General features: G+C 33.4%; 1 protein-coding gene across 1 annotated transcript in view; it reads left to right on the forward strand.

The window, feature by feature from the left end:
- LOC137414353 (potassium voltage-gated channel subfamily A member 3-like) overlaps window positions 1-19,763 on the forward strand; it is a 99,226-nt gene extending 79,463 nt beyond the window's left edge. Inside the window, exon 2 of the mRNA XM_078782881.1 lies at window positions 16,543-19,763. Coding sequence (XP_078639007.1) covers window positions 16,715-18,118 — 1,404 coding nt within the window. The 5' untranslated portion in view covers window positions 16,543-16,714 and the 3' untranslated portion in view covers window positions 18,119-19,763. The remainder of the gene's footprint in view (window positions 1-16,542) is intronic.
- The last annotated feature ends 1,660 nt before the right edge of the window (window positions 19,764-21,423 follow it).

Here is a 21,423-nt window from a genome sequence, read left to right on the forward strand (position 1 = left end):
TCAAATTAATCTAATCATATGTTGAATTAATCTAGTCATATGTCAAATTAATCTAATCATATGTCGAATTAATCTAATCATATGTCGAATTAATCTAATCATATGTCGAATATGTCGAATTAATCTCATCATATGTTGAATTAATCTAATCATATGTCGAATTAATCTAATCATATGTCAAATTAATTCAATCATATGTCGAATTAATCTAATCATATGTCGAATTAATCTAATCATATGTCGAATTAATCTAATCATATGTCGAATTAATCTAATCATATGTCGAATTAATCTAATCATATGTCGAATTAATCGAATCATATGTCGAATTAATCTTATCATATGTCGAATTAATCTAATCATATGTCGAATTAATCTAATCATATGTCGAATTAATCTAATCATATGTCGAATTAATCTAATCATATGTCGAATTAATCTAATCATATGTCGAATTAATCTAATCATATGTCGAATTAATCTATCCATATGTCGAATTAATCTAATCATATGTTGAATTAATCTAATCATATGTCGAGTTAATCTAATCATATGTCGAATTAATCCAATCATATGTCAAATTAATCTAATCATATGTCGAATTAATCTAATCATATGTCGAATTAATCTAATCATATGTCAAATTAATCTAATCATATGTCGAATTAATCTAATCATATGTCAAATTAATCCAATCATATCTCGAATTAATCTAATCATATGTCGAATTAATCTAATCATATGTCGAATTAATCTAATCATATGTCGAATTAATCTAATCATATGTCGAATTAATCTAATCATATGTCGAATTAATTTAATCATATGTTGAATTAATCTAATCATATGTCGAATTAATCTAATCATATGTCGAATTAATCTAATCATATGTCGAATTAATCTAATCATATGTCAAATTAATCTAATCATATGTCGAGTTAATCTAAACATATCTCGAATTAATGTAATCATGTGTCGAGTTAATCTAATCATGTGTCGAATTAATCTAATCATATGTCGAATTAATCTAATCATTTGTCGAATTAATCGAATCATATGTCGAATTAATCTAATCATATGTCGAATTAATCTAATCATATGTCGAGTTAATCTAATCATATGTCGAATTAATCTAATCAAATGTCGAATTAATCTAATCATATGTCGAATTAATCTCATCATATGTCGAGTTAATCTAATCATATGTCAAATTGATATAATCATATGTCGAATTGATCTAATCATTTGTCGAATTTATCTAATCATATGTCGAATTAATCTAATCATATGTCGAGTTAATCTAATCATATGTCGAATTAATCTAATCATATGTCGAATTTACCTAATGAAATGTCGAATTAATCTAATCATATGTCGAATTGATCTAATCATATGTCGAATTGATCTAATCAGTTGTCAAATTAATCTAATCATATGTCGAATTAATCTCATCATATGTCGAGTTAATCTAATCATATGTCGAGTTAATCTAATCATATGTCGAATTAATCTAATCATATGTCGAATTAATCTAATCATATGTCGAATTGATCTAATCATATGTCGAATTGATCTAATCAGTTGTCGAATTAATCTAATCATATGTCGAATTAATTTCATCATATGTCGAGTTAATCTAATCATATGTCAAGTTAATCTAATCATATGTCGAATTAATCTAATCATATGTCGAATTAATCTCATCATATGTCGAGTTAATCTAATCATATGTCGAGTTAATCTCATCATATGTCGAATTAATCTAATCATATGTCGAATTAATCTAATCATATGTCGAATTAATCTAATCATATGTCGAATTAATCTCATCATATGTCGAATTAATCTAATCATATGTCGAATTAATCTAATCATATCTCGAATTAATCTAATCATTTGTCGAATTAATCTAATCATATGTCGAGTTAATCTAATCATATGTCGAATTAAAGTAATCATGTGTCGAGTTAATCTAATCATGTGTCTAATTAATCTAATCATATGTCGAATTAATCTAATCATTTGTCGAATTAATCTAATCATATGTCGAATTAATCTAATCATATGGCGAATTAATCTAATCATATGTCGAGTTAATCTAATCATATGTCGAATTAATCTAATCAAATGTCGAATTAATCTAATCATATGTCGAATTAATCTCATCATATGTCGAGTTAATCTAATCATATGTCGAATTGATCTAATCATATGTCGAATTGATCTAATCATTTGTCGAATTAATCTAATCATATGTCGAATTAATCTAATCATATGTCGAGTTAATCTAATCATATGTCGAATTAATCTAATCATATGTCGAATTAATCTAATGAAATGTCGAATTAATCTAATCATATGTCGAATTGATCTAATCATATGTCGAATTGATGTAATCAGTTGTCGAATTAATCTAATCATATGTCGAATTAATCTCATCATATGTCGAGTTATTCTTATCATATGTCGAGTTAATCTAATCATATGTCGAATTAATCTAATCATATGTCGAATTAATCTAATCATATGTCGAATTGATCTAATCATATGTTGAATTGATCTAATCAGTTGTCGAATTAATCTAATCATATGTCGAATTAATCTCATCATATGTCGAGTTAATCTAATCATATGTCGAGTTAATCTAATCATATGTCGAATTAATCTAATCATATGTCGAATTAATCTCATCATATGTCGAGTTAATCTCATCATATGTCAAGTTAATCTAATCATATGTCGAATTAATCTAATCATATGTCGAATTAATCTAATCATATGTCGAATTAATCTAATCATATGTCGAATTAATCTAATCATATGTCGAATTAATCTAATCATATGTCGAATTAATCTAATCATATGTCGAATTAATCTAATCATATGTCGAATTAATCTAATCATATGTCGAATTAATCTAATCATATGTCGAATTAATCTAATCATATGTCGAATTAATCTAATCATATGTCGAATTAATCTAATCATATGTCAAATTAATCTAATCATTTGTCGACTTAATCTAATCATATGTCGAATTAATCTCATCATATGTCGAATTAATGTAATCATATGTCGAATTAATCGAATCATATGTCGAATTAATCTCATCATTTGTCGAATTAATCTTATCATATGTCGAATTGATCTAATCATATGTCAAATTGATCTAATCTTATGTCGAATTGATCTAATCATATGTCAAATTGATCTAATCTTATGTCGAATTGATCTAATCATTTGTCGAATTGATCTAATCATATGTGGAATTGATCTAATCATATGTGGAATTAATTTAATCATTTGTCAAATTAATATAATCATAAGTCGAATTAATCTAATCATATGTCGAATTAATCTAATCATATGTCGAATTAATCTAATCATTTGTCGACTTAATATAATCATATGTCGAATTAATGTAATCATATGTCGAATTAATCTTATCATTTGTCGAATTAATCTTATCATTTGTCGAATTGATCTAATCTTATGTCGAATTGATCTAATCATATGTCGAATTGATCTAATCATATGTGGAATTGATCTAATCATATGTGGAATTGATCTAATCATTTGTCGAATTGATCTAATCATATGTGGAATTAATTTAATCATTTGTCGAATTAATCTAATCATATGTCGAATTAATCTAATCATTTGTCAAAATCATCTAATCATATGTCAAATTAATCTAATCATATGTCGAATTCATCTCATCATTTGTCGAATTAATCCAATCATATGTCGAATTAATCTAATCATATGTTGAATGAATCTAATCATATGTCGAATTGATCTAATCATTTGTCGAATTAATCTCATCATTTGTGGAGTTAGTCTCATCATATGTCAAATTAATCTAATCATATGTCGAGTTAATCTAATCATATGTCGAGTTAAAATAATCATATGTCGAATTAATCTAATCATATGTCGAATTAATCTAATCATATGTCAAATTAATCTAATCATATGTTGAATTAATCTAGTCATATGTCAAATTAATCTAATCATATGTCGAATTAATCTAATCATATGTCGAATTAATCTAATCATATGTCGAATATGTCGAATTAATCTCATCATATGTTGAATTAATCTAATCATATGTCGAATTAATCTAATCATATGTCAAATTAATTCAATCATATGTCGAATTAATCTAATCATATGTCGAATTAATCTAATCATATGTCGAATTAATCTAATCATATGTCGAATTAATCTATTCATATGTCGAATTAATCTAATCATATGTCGAATTAATCGAATAATATGTCGAATTAATCTTATCATATGTCGAATTAATCTAATCATATATCGAATTAATCTAATCATATGTCGAATTAATCTAATCATATGTCGAATTAATCTAATCATATGTCGAATTAATCTAATCATATGTCGAATTAATCTAATCATATGTCGAATTAATCTAATCATATGTCGAATTAATCTAATCATATGTTGAATTAATCTAATCATATGTCGAGTTAATCTAATCATATGTCGAATTAATCCAATCATATGTCGAATTAATCTAATCATATGTCGAATTAATCTAATCATATGTCGAATTAATCTAATCATATGTGAAATTAATCTAATCATATGTCGAATTAATCTAATCATATGTCGAATTAATCTCATCATATGTCGAGTTAATCTAATCATATGTCGAATTGATCTAATCATATGTCGAATTGATCTAATCATTTGTCGAATTAATCTAATCATATGTCGAATTAATCTAATCATATGTCGAGTTAATCTAATCATATGTCGAATTAATCTAATCATATGTCGAATTTATCTAATGAAATGTCGAATTAATCTAATCATATGTCGAATTGATCTAATCATATGTCGAATTGATCTAATCAGTTGTCAAATTAATCTAATCATATGTCGAATTAATCTCATCATATGTCGAGTTAATCTAATCATATGTCGAGTTAATCTAATCATATGTCGAATTAATCTAATCATATGTCGAATTAATCTAATCATATGTCGAATTGATCTAATCATATGTCGAATTGATCTAATCAGTTGTCGAATTAATCTAATCATATGTCGAATTAATCTCATCATATGTCGAGTTAATCTAATCATATGTCAAGTTAATCTAATCATATGTCGAATTAATCTAATCATATGTCGAATTAATCTCATCATATGTCGAGTTAATCTAATCATATGTCGAGTTAATCTCATCATATGTCGAATTAATCTAATCATATGTCGAATTAATCTAATCATATGTCGAATTAATCTAATCATATGTCGAATTAATCTAATCATATGTCGAATTAATCTAATCATATGTCGAATTAATCTAATCATATCTCGAATTAATCTAATCATTTGTCGAATTAATCTAATCATATGTCGAGTTAATCTAATCATATGTCGAATTAAAGTAATCATGTGTCGAGTTAATCTCATCATGTGTCTAATTAATCTAATCATATGTCGAATTAATCTAATCATTTGTCGAATTAATCTAATCATATGTCGAATTAATCTAATCATATGGCGAATTAATCTAATCATATGTCGAGTTAATCTAATCATATGTCGAATTAATCTAATCAAATGTCGAATTAATCTAATCATATGTCGAATTAATCTCATCATATGTCGAGTTAATCTAATCATATGTCGAATTGATCTAATCATATGTCGAATTGATCTAATCATTTGTCGAATTAATCTAATCATATGTCGAATTAATCTAATCATATGTCGAGTTAATCTAATCATATGTCGAATTAATCTAATCATATGTCGAATTAATCTAATGAAATGTCGAATTAATCTAATCATATGTCGAATTGATCTAATCATATGTCGAATTGATGTAATCAGTTGTCGAATTAATCTAATCATATGTCGAATTAATCTCATCATATGTCGAGTTATTCTTATCATATGTCGAGTTAATCTAATCATATGTCGAATTAATCTCATCATATGTCGAATTAATCTAATCATATGTCGAATTGATCTAATCATATGTCGAATTGATCTAATCAGTTGTCGAATTAATCTAATCATATGTCGAATTAATCTCATCATATGTCGAGTTAATCTAATCATATGTCGAGTTAATCTAATCATATGTCGAATTAATCTAATCATATGTCGAATTAATCTCATCATCTGTCGAGTTAATCTCATCATATGTCAAGTTAATCTAATCATATGTCGAATTAATCTAATCATATGTCGAATTAATCGAATCATATGTCGAATTAATCTAATCATATGTCGAATTAATCTAATCATATGTCGAATTAATCTAATCATATGTCAAATTAATCTAATCATTTGTCGACTTAATCTAATCATATGTCGAATTAATGTAATCATATGTCGAATTAATGTAATCATATGTCGAATTAATCGAATCATATGTCGAATTAATCTCATCATTTGTCGAATTAATCTTATCATATGACGAATTGATCTAATCATATGTCAAATTGATCTAATCTTATGTCGAATTGATCTAATCATATGTCAAATTGATCTAATCTTATGTCGAATTGATCTAATCATTTGTCGAATTGATCTAATCATATGTGGAATTGATCTAATCATATGTGGAATTAATTTAATCATTTGTCAAATTAATATAATCATAAGTCGAATTAATCTAATCATATGTCGAATTAATCTAATCATATGTCGAATTAATCTAATCATTTGTCGACTTAATCTAATCATATGTCGAATTAATGTAATCATATGTCGAATTAATCTTATCATTTGTCGAATTAATCTTATCATATGTCGAATTGATCTAATCTTATGTCGAATTGATCTAATCATATGTCGAATTGATCTAATCATATGTGGAATTGATCTAATCATATGTGGAATTGATCTAAACATTTGTCGAATTAATCTAATCATATGTGGAATTAATTTAATCATTTGTCGAATTAATCTAATCATATGTCGAATTAATCTAATCATTTGTCAAAATCATCTAATCATATGTCAAATTAATCTAATCATATGTCGAATTCATCTCATCATTTGTCGAATTAATCCAATCATATGTCGAATTAATCTAATCATATGTTGAATGAATCTAATCATATGTCGAATTGATCTCATCATTTGTCGAATTAATCTAATCATTTGTCGAGTTTGTCTCATCATATGTCAAATTAATCTAATCATATGTCGAGTTAATCTAATCATATGTCGAGTTAAAATAATTATATGTCGAATTAATCTAATCATATGTCGAATTAATCTAATCATATGTCGAATTAATCTAATCATATGTCGAATTAATCTAATCATATGTCAAATTAATCGAATCATATGTCGAATTAATCTAATCATATGTCGAATTAATCTAATCATATGTCGAATATGTCGAATTAATCTCATCATATGTTGAATTAATCGAATCAAATGTCGAATTAATCTAATCATATGTCAAATTAATTCAATCATATGTCGAATTAATCTAATCATATGTCGAATTTTTTTTTTTTTTTTTTTTTTTGTTTTGTATACAAGATCGAGGCTCGTGAAAGAGCGAACATTAATCACACAGAAAGACAAACCGACACATAAAACATATAACATAGGGAGCGGTAGACAAGATGGGGAGAGAGGGGGAAGGACACAAACACAACATTTGAGAGCAGGGACCGAGAGACATGGAGACATCGAGAGATCTGAGAGAGGGCGAGGGCTTTGGGGGGGGGGCGTGGGAAGGGGGCAGTGGGAGAGGTATAAAACATATGGACACTGCCAGGACTTCCAGGAAAGAAGTTGGAATTTCAAACAAGGTGGATCTGGGGTGAATTAGCGGGGGTAGAAAAGATCAAGGTTTTGGATGGGGGAAGAAAGGAGATGGTGGTGAACAGCTGTTTTAAAGACCTGGAGGGAGGAGTGGGATTGAAGGGAGTGAGGGAGTTTGTTCCAGAGGCGGGAGAAAAGAGGAATGAAAGAGTGAAGGTGAGCGGAGAGCCGAGATTTCGGCAGTTTAACCATCAGAGGGTTGCTGGCAGATCTTGTGCGACCTGTAGGAATATTTGGGGGACAGAGCACAGAGAGAGCTGGGGGTGCAAGGCCGGAGAGGAGTCGGTAGAAGACAGAAAGACCACCTACCTGCCTGCGGTGAGTGAGTGAAAGGCCCTCAGAGATAGCTTCATCGCGGGAGATTCCAATAATTCTGAAAGCTTTGGTTTCAACAGCGTGAAGCCGAGCTAGGTGTGAGGCAGGAGCACCGGCCCATAGGGGAGAACAGTATTCCATTGAGCTGCGGATGAAAGCCTTGTATGTGGTGAGGAGCTCAGGTGTGCCGAGGAAGGACTTCGCACGACGGAGGATGCCCAGTCGGCGACTGGCTTTGGAGGCCAGCTTGGAAATGTGGTTTTCCCAAGAAAGATCATGGCAGATAGTGAGACCCAAAATCTTGAGTGACAGAACTTCTTGGAGAGGATTGTTGAGAAAGTAGATGGGAGGGTTGTCCAGTCGATCTTTTCGGAGAGACATAGTAAGAGTGTGAGATTTGTCAGGATTGAAAGACATGTTCCACTTGTTTGACCAGTCTGTGATTTTGTCCAGGTCTTCAGAGAGTGAGGAGGCAGCAGACTGCCGATCTGAGGGAAGAGGAATGGAGCGGCAGAGAGTGGAGTCATCAGCAAAGAGATAGAGAGGATTTTCGAGAGAGTCAGAGAGATCATTGATGAAGACCAGAAAAAGCACGGGGCCCAGAACACTGCCTTGGGGAACTCCAGCCTGAACAGGAAGAGGAGATGAGAGAAACCCATTCAGGGCCACACGTTGACGACGACTAGAGAGGAAGTCCGCCAGCCATGCGTGGAGATTTCCATGGATACCAAAGGAGGAGAGTTTGGTGAGCAGAGCGGGGTGCCAGACCGTGTCGAAGGCACGTGATATGTCGAGGGAGACAGCTCTAATTTCCTGTTTGGCATTGAGGACCTCCATCCATTGTTGAGACAGCAGAAGCAGCATGTCCAGAGTAGAGTGACCTGGTCTGAAACCAAATTGATGATCAGAGATCAAGCCATTGGAGAAGAGGAAAGATTTCATATCAGAAGCAATGATGGATTCCATGACTTTGCTGATAATTGGGAGAAGGCTGATTGGTCTGTAGTTGCTAGGATCTGTTTTTGCACCTTTTTTGTGCAAAGCGGTGATGTTGGCTGATTTCCAAGCAGATGGCAGTTGACCTTGAGCAAAAGAGAGGGTGAAGAGAACAGAGAGAGGGTGAGATAGAGCAGCAGAGCAGGATTTTAGGACCCGTGGGCTGATGCCGTCGGGTCCAGTTGCAGAATCAGAGTCGAGGGTTGACAGAAACTTTTCCACCTTGTCAGGAGGAAAGGACACGGAGTCCAGGAGCAGCAGGGTACGACTGGGTATGGTGGGTACAGAGAGGGATGGGTTTGGGACACAAGATTTAGAGGCAAACACAATTAATCTAATCATATGTCGAATTAATCTAATCATATGTCGAATTAATCTAATCATATGTCGAATTAATCTAATCATATGTCGAATTAATCTTATCATATGTCGAATTAATCTAATCATATGTCGAATTAATCTAATCATATGTCGAATTAATCTAATCATATGTCGAATTAATCTAATCATATGTCGAATTAATCTAATCATATGTCGAATTAAGCTAATCATATGTCGAATTAATCTAATGATATGTCGAATTAATCTAATCATATGTCGAATTAATCTAATCATATGTCGAATTAATCTAATCATATGTCGAATTAATCTAATCATATGTCGAATTAATCTAATCATATGTCAAATTAATCTAATCATATGTCGAATTAATCTAATCATATGTCGAATTAATCTAATCATATGTCGAATTAATCTAATCATATGTCGAATTAATCTAATCATATGTCGAATTAATCTAATCATATGTCGAATTAATCTAATCATATGTCGAATTAATCTAATCATATGTCGAATTAATCTAATCATATGTCGAATTAATCTAATCATATGTCGAATTAATCTAATCATATGTCGAATTAATCCAATCATATGTCGAATTAATCCAATCATATGTCGAATTAATCCAATCATATGTCGAATTAATCTAATCATATGTCGAATTAATCTAATCATATGTCGAATTAATCTAATCATATGTCGAATTAATCTAATCAGATGTCGAATTAATCTAATCATATGTCGAATTAATCTAATCATATGTCGAATTAATCTAATCATATGTCGAATTAATCTAATCATATGTTGAATTAATCTAATCATATGTCGAATTAATCTAATCATATGTCGAATTAATCCAATCATATGTCGAATTAATCTAATCATATGTCGAATTAATCTAATCATATGTCGAATTAATCTAATCATATGTCGAATTAATCCAATCATATCTCGAATTAATCTAATCATATGTCGAATTAATCTAATCATATGTCGAATTAATCTAATCATATGTCGAATTAATCTAATCATATGTCGAATTAATCTAATCATATGTCGAATTAATCTAATCATTTGTCGAATTAATCGAATCATATGTCGAATTAATCTAATCATATGTCGAATTAATCTAATCATATGTCGAATTAATCTAATCATATGTCGAATTAATCTAATCATATGTCAAATTAATCTAATCATATGTCGAATTAATCTAATCATATGTCGAATTAATCTAATCATATGTCGAATTAATCTAATCATATGTCAAATTAATCTAATCATATGTCGAATTAATCTTATCATATGTCGAATTAATCTAATCATATGTCGAATTAATCTAATCATATGTGGAATTAATCTAATCATATGTCGAATTAATCTAATCATATGTCGAATTAATCTAATCATATGTCGAATTAATCTAATCATATGTCGAATTAAGCTAATCATATGTCGAATTAATCTAATCATATGTCGAATTAATCTAATCATATGTCGAATTAATCTAATCATATGTCGAATTAATCTAATCATATGTCGAATTAATCTAATCATATGTCGAATTAATCTAATCATATGTCAAATTAATCTAATCATATGTCGAATTAATCTAATCATATGTCGAATTAATCTAATCATATGTCGAATTAATCTAATCATATGTCGAATTAATCTAATCATATGTCGAATTAATCTAATCATATGTCGAATTAATCTAATCATATGTCGAATTAATCTAATCATATGTCGAATTAATCTAATCATATGTCGAATTAATCCAATCATATGTCGAGTTAATCCAATCATATGTCGAATTAATCTAATCATATGTCGAATTAATCTAATCATATGTCGAATTAATCTAATCATATGTCGAATTAATCTAATCATATGTCGAATTAATCTAATCATATGTCGAATTAATCTAATCATATGTCGAATTAATCTAATCATATGTCGAATTAATCTAATCATATGTCGAATTAATCTAATCATATGTTGAATTAATCTAATCATATGTCGAGTTAATCTAATCATATGTCGAATTAATCCAATCATATGTCGAATTAATCTAATCATATGTCGAATTAATCTAATCATATGTCGAATTAATCTAATCATATGTCAAATTAATCTAATCATATGTCGAATTAATCTAATCATATGTCGAATTAATCCAATCATATCTCGAATTAATCTAATCATATGTCGAATTAATCTAATCATATGTCGAATTAATCTAATCATATGTCGAATTAATCTAATCATATGTCGAATTAATCTAATCATATGTCGAATTAATCTAATCATATGTCGAATTAATCTAATCATATGTCGAATTAATCTAATCATATGTCGAATTAATCTAATCATATGTCGAATTAATCTAATCATATGTCAAATTAATCTAATCATATGTCGAATTAATCTAATCATATGTCGAGTTAATCTAATCATATGTCGAATTAATCTAATCATATGTCGAATTAATCTAATCATATGTCGAATTGATCTAATCATATGTCGAATTGATCTAATCAGTTGTCAAATTAATCTAATCATATGTCGAATCAATCTCCTCATATGTCGAGTTAATCTAATCATATGTCGAGTTAATCTAATCATATGTCGAATTAATCTAATCATATGTCGAATAAATCTAATCATATGTCGAATTGATCTCATCATATGTCGAATTGATCTAATCAGTTGTCGAATTAATCTAATCATATGTCGAATTAATCTCATCATATGTCGAGTTAATCTAATCATATGTCGAGTTAATCTAATCATATGTCGAATTAATCTAATCATATGTGGAATTAATCTCATCATATGTCGAGTTAATCTAATCATATGTCGAGTTAATCTCATCATATGTCGAATTAATCTAATCATATGTCGAATTAATCTAATCATATGTCGAATTAATCTAATCATATGTCGAATTAATCTAATCATATGTCAAATTAATCGAATCATATGTCGAATTAATCTAATCATATCTCGAATTAATCTAATCATTTGTCGAATTAATCTAATCATATGTCGAGTTAATCTAATCATATGTCGAATTAATGTAATCATGTGTCGAGTTAATCTAATCATGTGTCGAATTAATCTAATCATATGTCGAATTAATCTAATCATTTGTCGAATTAATCTAATCATATGTCGAATTAATCTAATCATATGTCGAATTAATCTAATCATATGTCGAGTTAATCTAATCATATGTCGAATTAATCTAATCAAATGTCGAATTAATCTAATCATATGTCGAATTAATCTCATCATATGTCGAGTTAATCTAATCATATGTCGAATTGATCTAATCATATGTCGAATTGATCTAATCATTTGTCGAATTAATCTAATCATATGTCGAATTAATCTAATCATATGTCGAGTTAATCTAATCATATGTCGAATTAATCTAATCATATGTCGAATTAATCTAATGAAATGTCGAATTAATCTAATCATATGTCGATTTGATCTAATCATATGTCGAATTAATCTAATCATATGTCGAATTAATCTAATGAAATGTCGAATTAATCTAATCATATGTCGATTTGATCGATTCATATGTCGAATTGATGTAATCAGTTGTCGAATTAATCTAATCATATGTCGAATTAATCTCATCATATGTCGAGTTAATCTCATCATATGTCGAGTTAATCTAATCATATGTCGAATTAATCTAATCATATGTCGAATTAATCTAATCATATGTCGAATTAATCTAATCATATGTCGAATTAATCTAATCATATGTCGAATTAATCTAATCATATGTCGAATTAATCTAATCATATCTCGAATTAATCTAATCATTTGTCGAATTAATCTAATCATATGTCGAGTTAATCTAATCATATGTCGAATTAATGTTATCATGTGTCAAGTTAATCTAATCATGTGTCGAATTAATCTAATCATATGTCGAATTAATCTAATCATTTGTCGAATTAATCTAATCATATGTCGAATGAATCTAATCATATGTCGAATTAATCTAATCATATGTCGAGTTAATCTAATCATATGTCGAATTAATCTAATCAAATGTCGAATTAATCTAATCATATGTCGAATTAATCTCATCATATGTCGAGTTAATCTAATCATATGTCGAATTGATCTAATCATATGTCGAATTGATCTAATCATTTGTCGAATTAATCTAATCATATGTCGAATTAATCTAATCATATGTCGAGTTAATCTAATCATATGTCGAATTAATCTAATCATATGTCGAATTCATCTAATGAAATGTCGAATTAATCTAATCATATGTCGAATTGATCTAATCAGTTGTTGAATTAGTCTAATCATATGTCGAATTAATCTAATCATATGTCGAATTAATCTCATCATATGTCGAGTTAATCTAATCATATGTCGAATTGATCTAATCATTTGTCGAATTGATCTAATCAGTTGTCGAATTGATCTAATCATATGTCGAATTAATCTAATCATATGTCGAATTAATCTAATCATATGTCGAATTAATCTAATCATATGTCGAATTAATCTAATCATATGTCGAATTAATCTAATCAGTTGTCGAATTGATCTAATCATTTGTCGAATTGATCTAATCATATGTCGAATTGATCTAATCAGTTGTCGAATTGATCTAATCATTTGTCGAATTAATCTAATCATATGTCGAATTAATCTAATCATATGTTGAATTAATCTAATCATATGTCGTAAGGTTTAATAAAGCCCATCATAACTCACGGTACATCAGAACTAGCACACAATGAGGTGTCAAGTTAATTTATTAATAGCACATTAACTGTTTCCCAATCGTGATGTTCATCTTTTACGTGCTTTAAATGAACGTTTCCCAATCAGCCCATTTTTTTTTTTTTTGTGTGTATACAGAATCGAGGCTCGTGTAAGAGCTAACACTGAATACGAAAACATGCACAGACACACAAAACATGCAATTAAGTGAGCGGGAGACAAGAGGGAGAGAGAGGGAAACACACAAGCACAACAACAGAAGAGAACAAGGACGCCGGTCGATCTGTGGAAGGGGGAGGACTGTGGGCTAGGCGACGAGGAATTTCAGGAAAGAAGTTGGGGCTTGAAAGAGGCGGATTTGGGGTGTTTTAATGGGGGTAGAAAAGATCAAGGTTTTGGATGGTGGAAGATAAGGGTTGGTGGTGAACAGCTGTTTTAAAGACCTGGAGGGGGGAGAGGGATTGAAGAGAGTGTGGGAGTTTGTTCCAGAGGTGGGAAAAAAGATGGAAGGTGAACAGAGAGTCTTGATTTTGGCAGTTTCACCAGAAGAGGGCTGCAGGCAGATGTTGTGTGTCCTGAAGGAATATTTGGGGAACAGAGCACAGGCAGAGCAGGGTGAGCAAGGCCGGAGAGGAGTCAGTCGAAGACAGAAAGTCCACCAACCTGCCTTCGGTGAAAGAGAGAAACGCCCTCAGAATCAGCTTCATCGCAGGAGATTCCAATGATTCTGAAAGCTTTGTTTCCAACCGCGTGATGCTGAGCTCGGTGCGAGGCAGGTGCACCATCCCACAGGGGAGAGCAGTATTCCATTGAGCTGCGGATGAGAACCTGCGTTACTAGATTTTGTCGCAGGTTGTAACTACAGTGTGGTCACCCTTCTTCTATGATGAGTGTCATGCAATGAAGCAGCAGTTGCCATTTCTGAAGCCTTTGGTGTGACTAGGCCAAGGTCAGTATCACACCGCCGACCTCTCAGACTCGATATATGCTCTAACCGCAACGCCACTGAATCTGGTTAATTCCATTTGCCTTGAACATGCTATTTGATTTCTTTTTATTTCCTTCATTGATTTGCCATCACTTAAATAAGTACCTGTGTGGTCGGTACATTGGTGTAATTTGGACCTGTAAGGATTTTCCTAATTTCAACATTCCGTTACCTTGGGGAACTATGTCTGTCAATGCATTATTAATCAACAGTTAATGCTCATACACATCATTCCCTGTACCCAAAGTGAAATATCATGAAATCAAACAAAGATCACTCTCAACTCCGTGTAAATTATATTTTATTATAGGCATAGATTTATTGGGATTCAAATGTCCAAGTTTCCATATTACTACTCATTGGAGCATTACTTTAAAATGGTTATTCCATAACCCACTGAAAGTTTTCATTCATTGTGTAATCCACATTGACAACGTTTTAAAATTTGTTTTTAGGTGACTTTCTATAGATTCCACCTGTTTAACACACTTTTGATATATTACAATTCAAGGTTACTCATTTCATTACCTCCACCACCAAAGTTGTATGGAGGTTATGTTTTCACCCATATCTGTTTGTCTGTCTATCCGTTTGTCTGTGAACAAAATATCTCAAAACGTAGTGCACGGATTGGGACGAAATTTGGCAGAGATGTAGTATATGTGACAAGGACAAAATTATTAGATTTTGGTGAAGATCCGGACTCAGATCCGGCTACTATAATTTTTTAAGTGGTTCTTCACCATTGGGAGATAGGGCCAAAAACAATACATAGCAGGATATCTCAAAAATTTGTGGACGGATTGGGCGAAACTTGGTGGACCGGTTGGGTGTCTGACAAGGTAGAATCGATTCGATTTTGGTGAAGATCCGAATATGGATTCGGATATGACAATTATTTAATTATTAAGTGATTCTTCACCATTGGGAGATCGGGCCAAAAACGATACATAGCGGGATATCTCAAAAACTTACGGATGGATTTCGACAAAACTTGTTGTACAGGTTGTGTTTGTGACAAGGAAGAATCGATTCAATTTTGGTGAAGATCCGGATCCAGCGAGTAGAATTTTAAAAGTGAATCTTCACCATTGGGAGATATGGCCAACCAGGCTCTCTCTACTGAGTGCCGTTATAGTTTTTAGATAATGCTTTACACACCCTCAAGGAACACATTAATAGGACTTAATTTTTTCATGTCAATCAAGTTTTCTATTTTCATTTGGTTGTTTATATACAAGATATTTAAAAGACCACACGCTATGCTGTCTAACGTTTGTGCGTCTTTGTTTTATCAGGGGAGTTTTATTGTCGTGTGTATCATCCTATTCCCCCGGGAGGCTGTGCCGGAGCGTTTCATCAAGGGATGCATGATGTCGGACCCATACAAGAGGCTGGTTTGACGCCGAACAACCGGGCCACGTCGGAGTGGACCAAAAGACCTACCACAGGTTATTGCCACTAGACATCATGGACGAAGCAGCTCTTTTATCAGAAGAGACCGAAAGAGACGTGGTTATGTCTGATTCTCAGGACCGCGTCATCATCAATGTTTCGGGTTTGCACTTTGAAACTCAGCTCAAGACCCTTGCCCAGTTTCCAAACACCCTTCTTGGAAATCCACTACGCCGCGTGCACTACTTTGATGCCCTCAGAAATGAATATTTCTTTGACCGTAACCGGCTAAGCTTTGATGCAATCTTGTACTATTACCAGTCAGGTGGACGCTTGAGAAGGCCAGTCAATGTCTCCACTGATGTTTTCAGTGAGGAAATTAAGTTCTATGACCTTGGCAATGCTGCTTTGGCAAGGTTACTGGAAGATGAGGGCTTCATCCAGGAAGAGGAGAAGCCATTGCCTGAACGTGAATTCCAAAGGCAGATTTGGCTCTTGTTTGAATACCCTGAAAGCTCGAGTCCTGCAAGAGCCATTGCCATTGTTTCGGTGTTGGTCATTCTCGTGTCTATCATCATTTTCTGCCTGGAGACTTTGCCGGAGTTCCGAATGGAAAATGCACCCTGGATTGAGCAACTCAACGGAACAAAACTGCCTTTGTCAAATTCATTCTCAGACCCGTTCTTTATCATCGAGACCGTGTGCATCGTCTGGTTCTCATTCGAGCTCCTCATGAGATTCCATTCGTGCCCGAGCAAAATGGGATTTTTTTACAACATCATGAACATCATTGATTTTGTAGCAATCTTGCCTTACTTTGTGACACTTGGCACTGAGCTAGCCAAACAGCAAGGTAGTGGGCAACAGACAATGTCGCTTGCTATCCTCCGAGTCATCCGCCTCGTCCGGGTATTCCGCATCTTCAAGCTCTCCCGCCATTCCAAGGGTTTGCAGATACTCGGGCAGACACTCAAGGCCAGCTTGCGGGAGTTGGGCCTCCTGATCTTCTTCCTTTTCATTGGAATCATTCTCTTCTCCAGCGCTGTATACTTTGCCGAGGCCGATGAGCCCAAATCCATGTTCAAAAGCATCCCCGATGCTTTCTGGTGGGCCGTGGTCACAATGACGACGGTGGGCTATGGTGACATGTGGCCAATCACCGTCGGGGGAAAGATCGTTGGCTCGCTGTGCGCAATTTCCGGAGTTCTTACCATCGCACTTCCGGTTCCGGTCATCGTGTCTAACTTCAATTACTTCTACCACCGTGAAGCAGATGCCGATGAGCAGGCCCAGTACCTGCACATCCCGAGCTGTACCAGCCAGACTGGGGAGCAAAGCCAGTTGCAGAACCTTTCCAACCAAGAGAAGTTTGATGACACCAGGAGTAGTAGGTCTCTGTCCCTGCAGAAGTCATGCAGCAACAACTGTGAGCCCAGCAACAACAACTTTGTCGACCGACAGGCGGAAACGGATGTTTAATCTTGAGGAATTGCAGATTATTCAGATCCGAGCTCACTGAACCCAAAACATTCTTGGTTTTTTAATCGATATGTGTATTAATGTTTATGCTAATTTTCCCACCACAGTATTTGGTATTTCACTAACATTTTGCAATGAACAGTGTTTATTACCTCCGCCACCGAATGTTTTCACCACTGTCTGTCTGTGTCTGTTTGTTTGTCTGTCTGTCTGTCTGTGAACAAGATATTTCAAAACGTTGTGGACGGATTCGGACCAAATTTGCCAGTGAGGTAGCATTTGTGACAAGGAAGAAAAGATTAGATTTTGGTGAAGATCCGGATTCGGATCCGGCTAGTAGAACATTTTAAATGATTTTTCACCATTGGGAGATAGGGCCAAAAACGATACATAGCAGGATATCTCAAAAAGTTGTGGACAGATTTGGACAAAACTTGGTGCAGAGGTTGTGTGTGTGAAACGGACTAATCATTTCGATTTTGGTGAAGATCTGAATATGGATTCGGATATGAGATTTATTTATTTTTTAAGTGATTCTCCACCATTGAGAGATCGGGCGAAAAACGATATATAACATGATATTAAAAAAAGTTATGGAAAAGTAATGACTAAACTTGGTGGACATGTTGTGTGTGTGACAAGGACAAATCGATTCGATTTTGGTGAAGATCTGAATATGGATTCGGATATGAGATTTATTTAATTTTTCCAGTGGTTCTTCACCATTGAGAGATCGGGTGAAAAGCGATATATAACATGATATTTTAAAAGGTTGTGGACGAGTTATGACTAAATTTTGGGAATTAGTTGGTTAGGTGACAAGACCAAGTCTGTAAGATTTTGGTTCAGGTCCGAATCCAGATTTGAACTATCAGTGGGATCGAAACCATAAACTGTTCAGCATGGCGGAGGTATGCGCTCCACCATTCACGCCATTCTAGTTTCTTAATGTGAAAATTTAGCAAAAATGCAGTGTTTTTAGCTCTTTCACGAGCCTCGATTCAGTATACAAAAAAAAACAAAAACAAAAAAACTATTTATGATACAACCTTATTTTTAAATAGGCGAGCCAGATAATTTTTGTAAAGACTAGATTTGTAAATTTTATTTAGTTTGGTCCAAAGGCCTTGTTGTGCTATTTCATTTCCCGTTAAATGGTTCATACACACCGTTTCATGTTATTGGATAACATAGATGACAAAATTCTGAACTGCAAATTTATCATCCTCATTTACGTGGAACTCAAATGGTGAGTCAAGTTGCAGATATGATGAAAAAAGAAGATTTACTTTAGGTTTGTTTTGGTTTTGAGCTGTTCATCCTGGATATCGAATCTTGACCCAGCTATAAATTGCTACCATGGAGTTTCGCATGCAGACCGAAGCATCGATGTCGGACGGACAGCAGGCCGCAAGACCTATCTGCCAGCACTGGTCATTGCTGGACTTACAGCATACAATGTTGTCTTCCCCACAAAATAATACACAAAAAGAAATCTAGTTATTTCTGGCACCCTGAACAATTACAAATTCCTGTCCAAATAATCTTCAGTTGAGTATCCTGCGACGGATGGAGTGGCGACCCATCTAGTATCAGTTCTTGAAACGTTTATTCACTTGTCATGACCTATCAAGACGATGAACCACCTTTAGAGCACATTTTTTCCTGCAAAGCAGGGGTTGGTCTATTTTTGGGCACCTTGGTCCTCTTTTTGAAGCAATGATTTATGGCCGGATGCCCTTCCAACCGCCAATTTTGTTAGTCGCCTCTTGCCACACACAGGGAATTACCAGTGAACTGGTACTCAATTTGCCGACCTCGGAAGGATGACAGGCTGAGTCAACCCCCCTGGCGTTAATTCAGCAATCGACCGGGATGCGAACTCAGGATCCTAGGATCCCAAGCCGCACCCTAACCGCTTAGCCAACACCACGCTTACCTATCAAGACCATGGTTTTATATCTCAATGTTTGCTGATTGTTTCACATGAGCAATCCTTCATTTTGGTGAAACAGGTGTGAGAGCAACAAAGACAGTAATGTTCAGCAGGTAAAGATTTTTTAAAGGAAGTAAACACTGTACCTGTGTGGTACCTGTATAGGACATTCTGAATACACTCTGCCTTACCATGGACGATTGTTTCCTTGGAGGTGCTTTTTCTCCCCACTTTTGGATAAAGTAAATCAGATTAATTTCCAATTCCTAATAAGACGTACACTGAGCTTATTGCAATTACGTATTATTCATAAACAAGTGCTTTATTTGAAATCTCCAAAAAAAACTGATGATAATATCTTTGTTTATTAAAAAACATGCAATTTTTTATGCAAAATATGTATCTTCGTCGACATCTGCAAGCATGACATTTTTACTAATGATATATGTTTTTGGTCTAAAAGAGCTTAGCCTTGATGTTGCCGTTGTTGTTGTTGGGGTTGTTGTGGGACGACGTTGGGGTTCTTCTGAACTGTGCACCCATTGGTCGGACAGCTGTCGGACCACACCCACATCTGGCGCTTGACTCCACCCACCGTAATGCCGAGACAAATTGATATGGCCGCCATCTTGTTTCCTGGTGGGCCAACCATTAGGCCTGTATAGGCCTCTGCTGACTATACACAGTCCAGATTTGTTGAGTAAGATTTCCATTGGCTTTGTTAGGGTCGAGGGTTAAATTATTAATAAGGTTTAATCAAGCGAACCCTAACCCTACCCCTAACCCTAACCCTAACAACATGCCTCCCGAAGAAAAACTAGCATTACATAATTTTGAATGGCTCCATATGCTTGTTAAATGCGTGCTTCCCAGTCGACTGTAACCAGATTTTTAAAGCCAATTCGGTGGTGCTTAATGGTAAAGTCCCGCACCGTACCTCGAATGACCACGTTCAGGTTTTTTATGACCAAAAGGTTTATGACCACAGATAAAGCGGGAGGGCGGAAACCTGGTAACTGAATACACCTCTGACGTTCTTGAGGCACGAGCCTAGATCTACTGTAATCTATATACCCCACAGAGGATAATGACATAACCCTTCCTGCCGCCCCTGTTCGGAGCTGGTGCACTAGTTGCCTGAAACCAGACCGCGCTCTCAGTCAGGCTCTTAATTTATATTGAACCAAACCGTGAAAACCCTTGGGGATTAATTGTATAAAACCTTCAACAGCAAGGATGAGGGAATTGAGAGGACAAAGGAGGCAAAAACATCTATATTTAATGTCGCAGGTTGTGACCACAGTGCGGCCATTCTTGTTATGATGATGGTGCAATGATTGTATTCTTCTTCCCTCATTTTATGTTTGTT

The sequence above is a fragment of the Myxine glutinosa genome, chromosome 8 (assembly GCF_964187855.1).
Source record: "Myxine glutinosa chromosome 8, kmMyxGlut1.1, whole genome shotgun sequence".
Classification (NCBI taxonomy): domain Eukaryota; kingdom Metazoa; phylum Chordata; class Myxini; order Myxiniformes; family Myxinidae; genus Myxine; species Myxine glutinosa.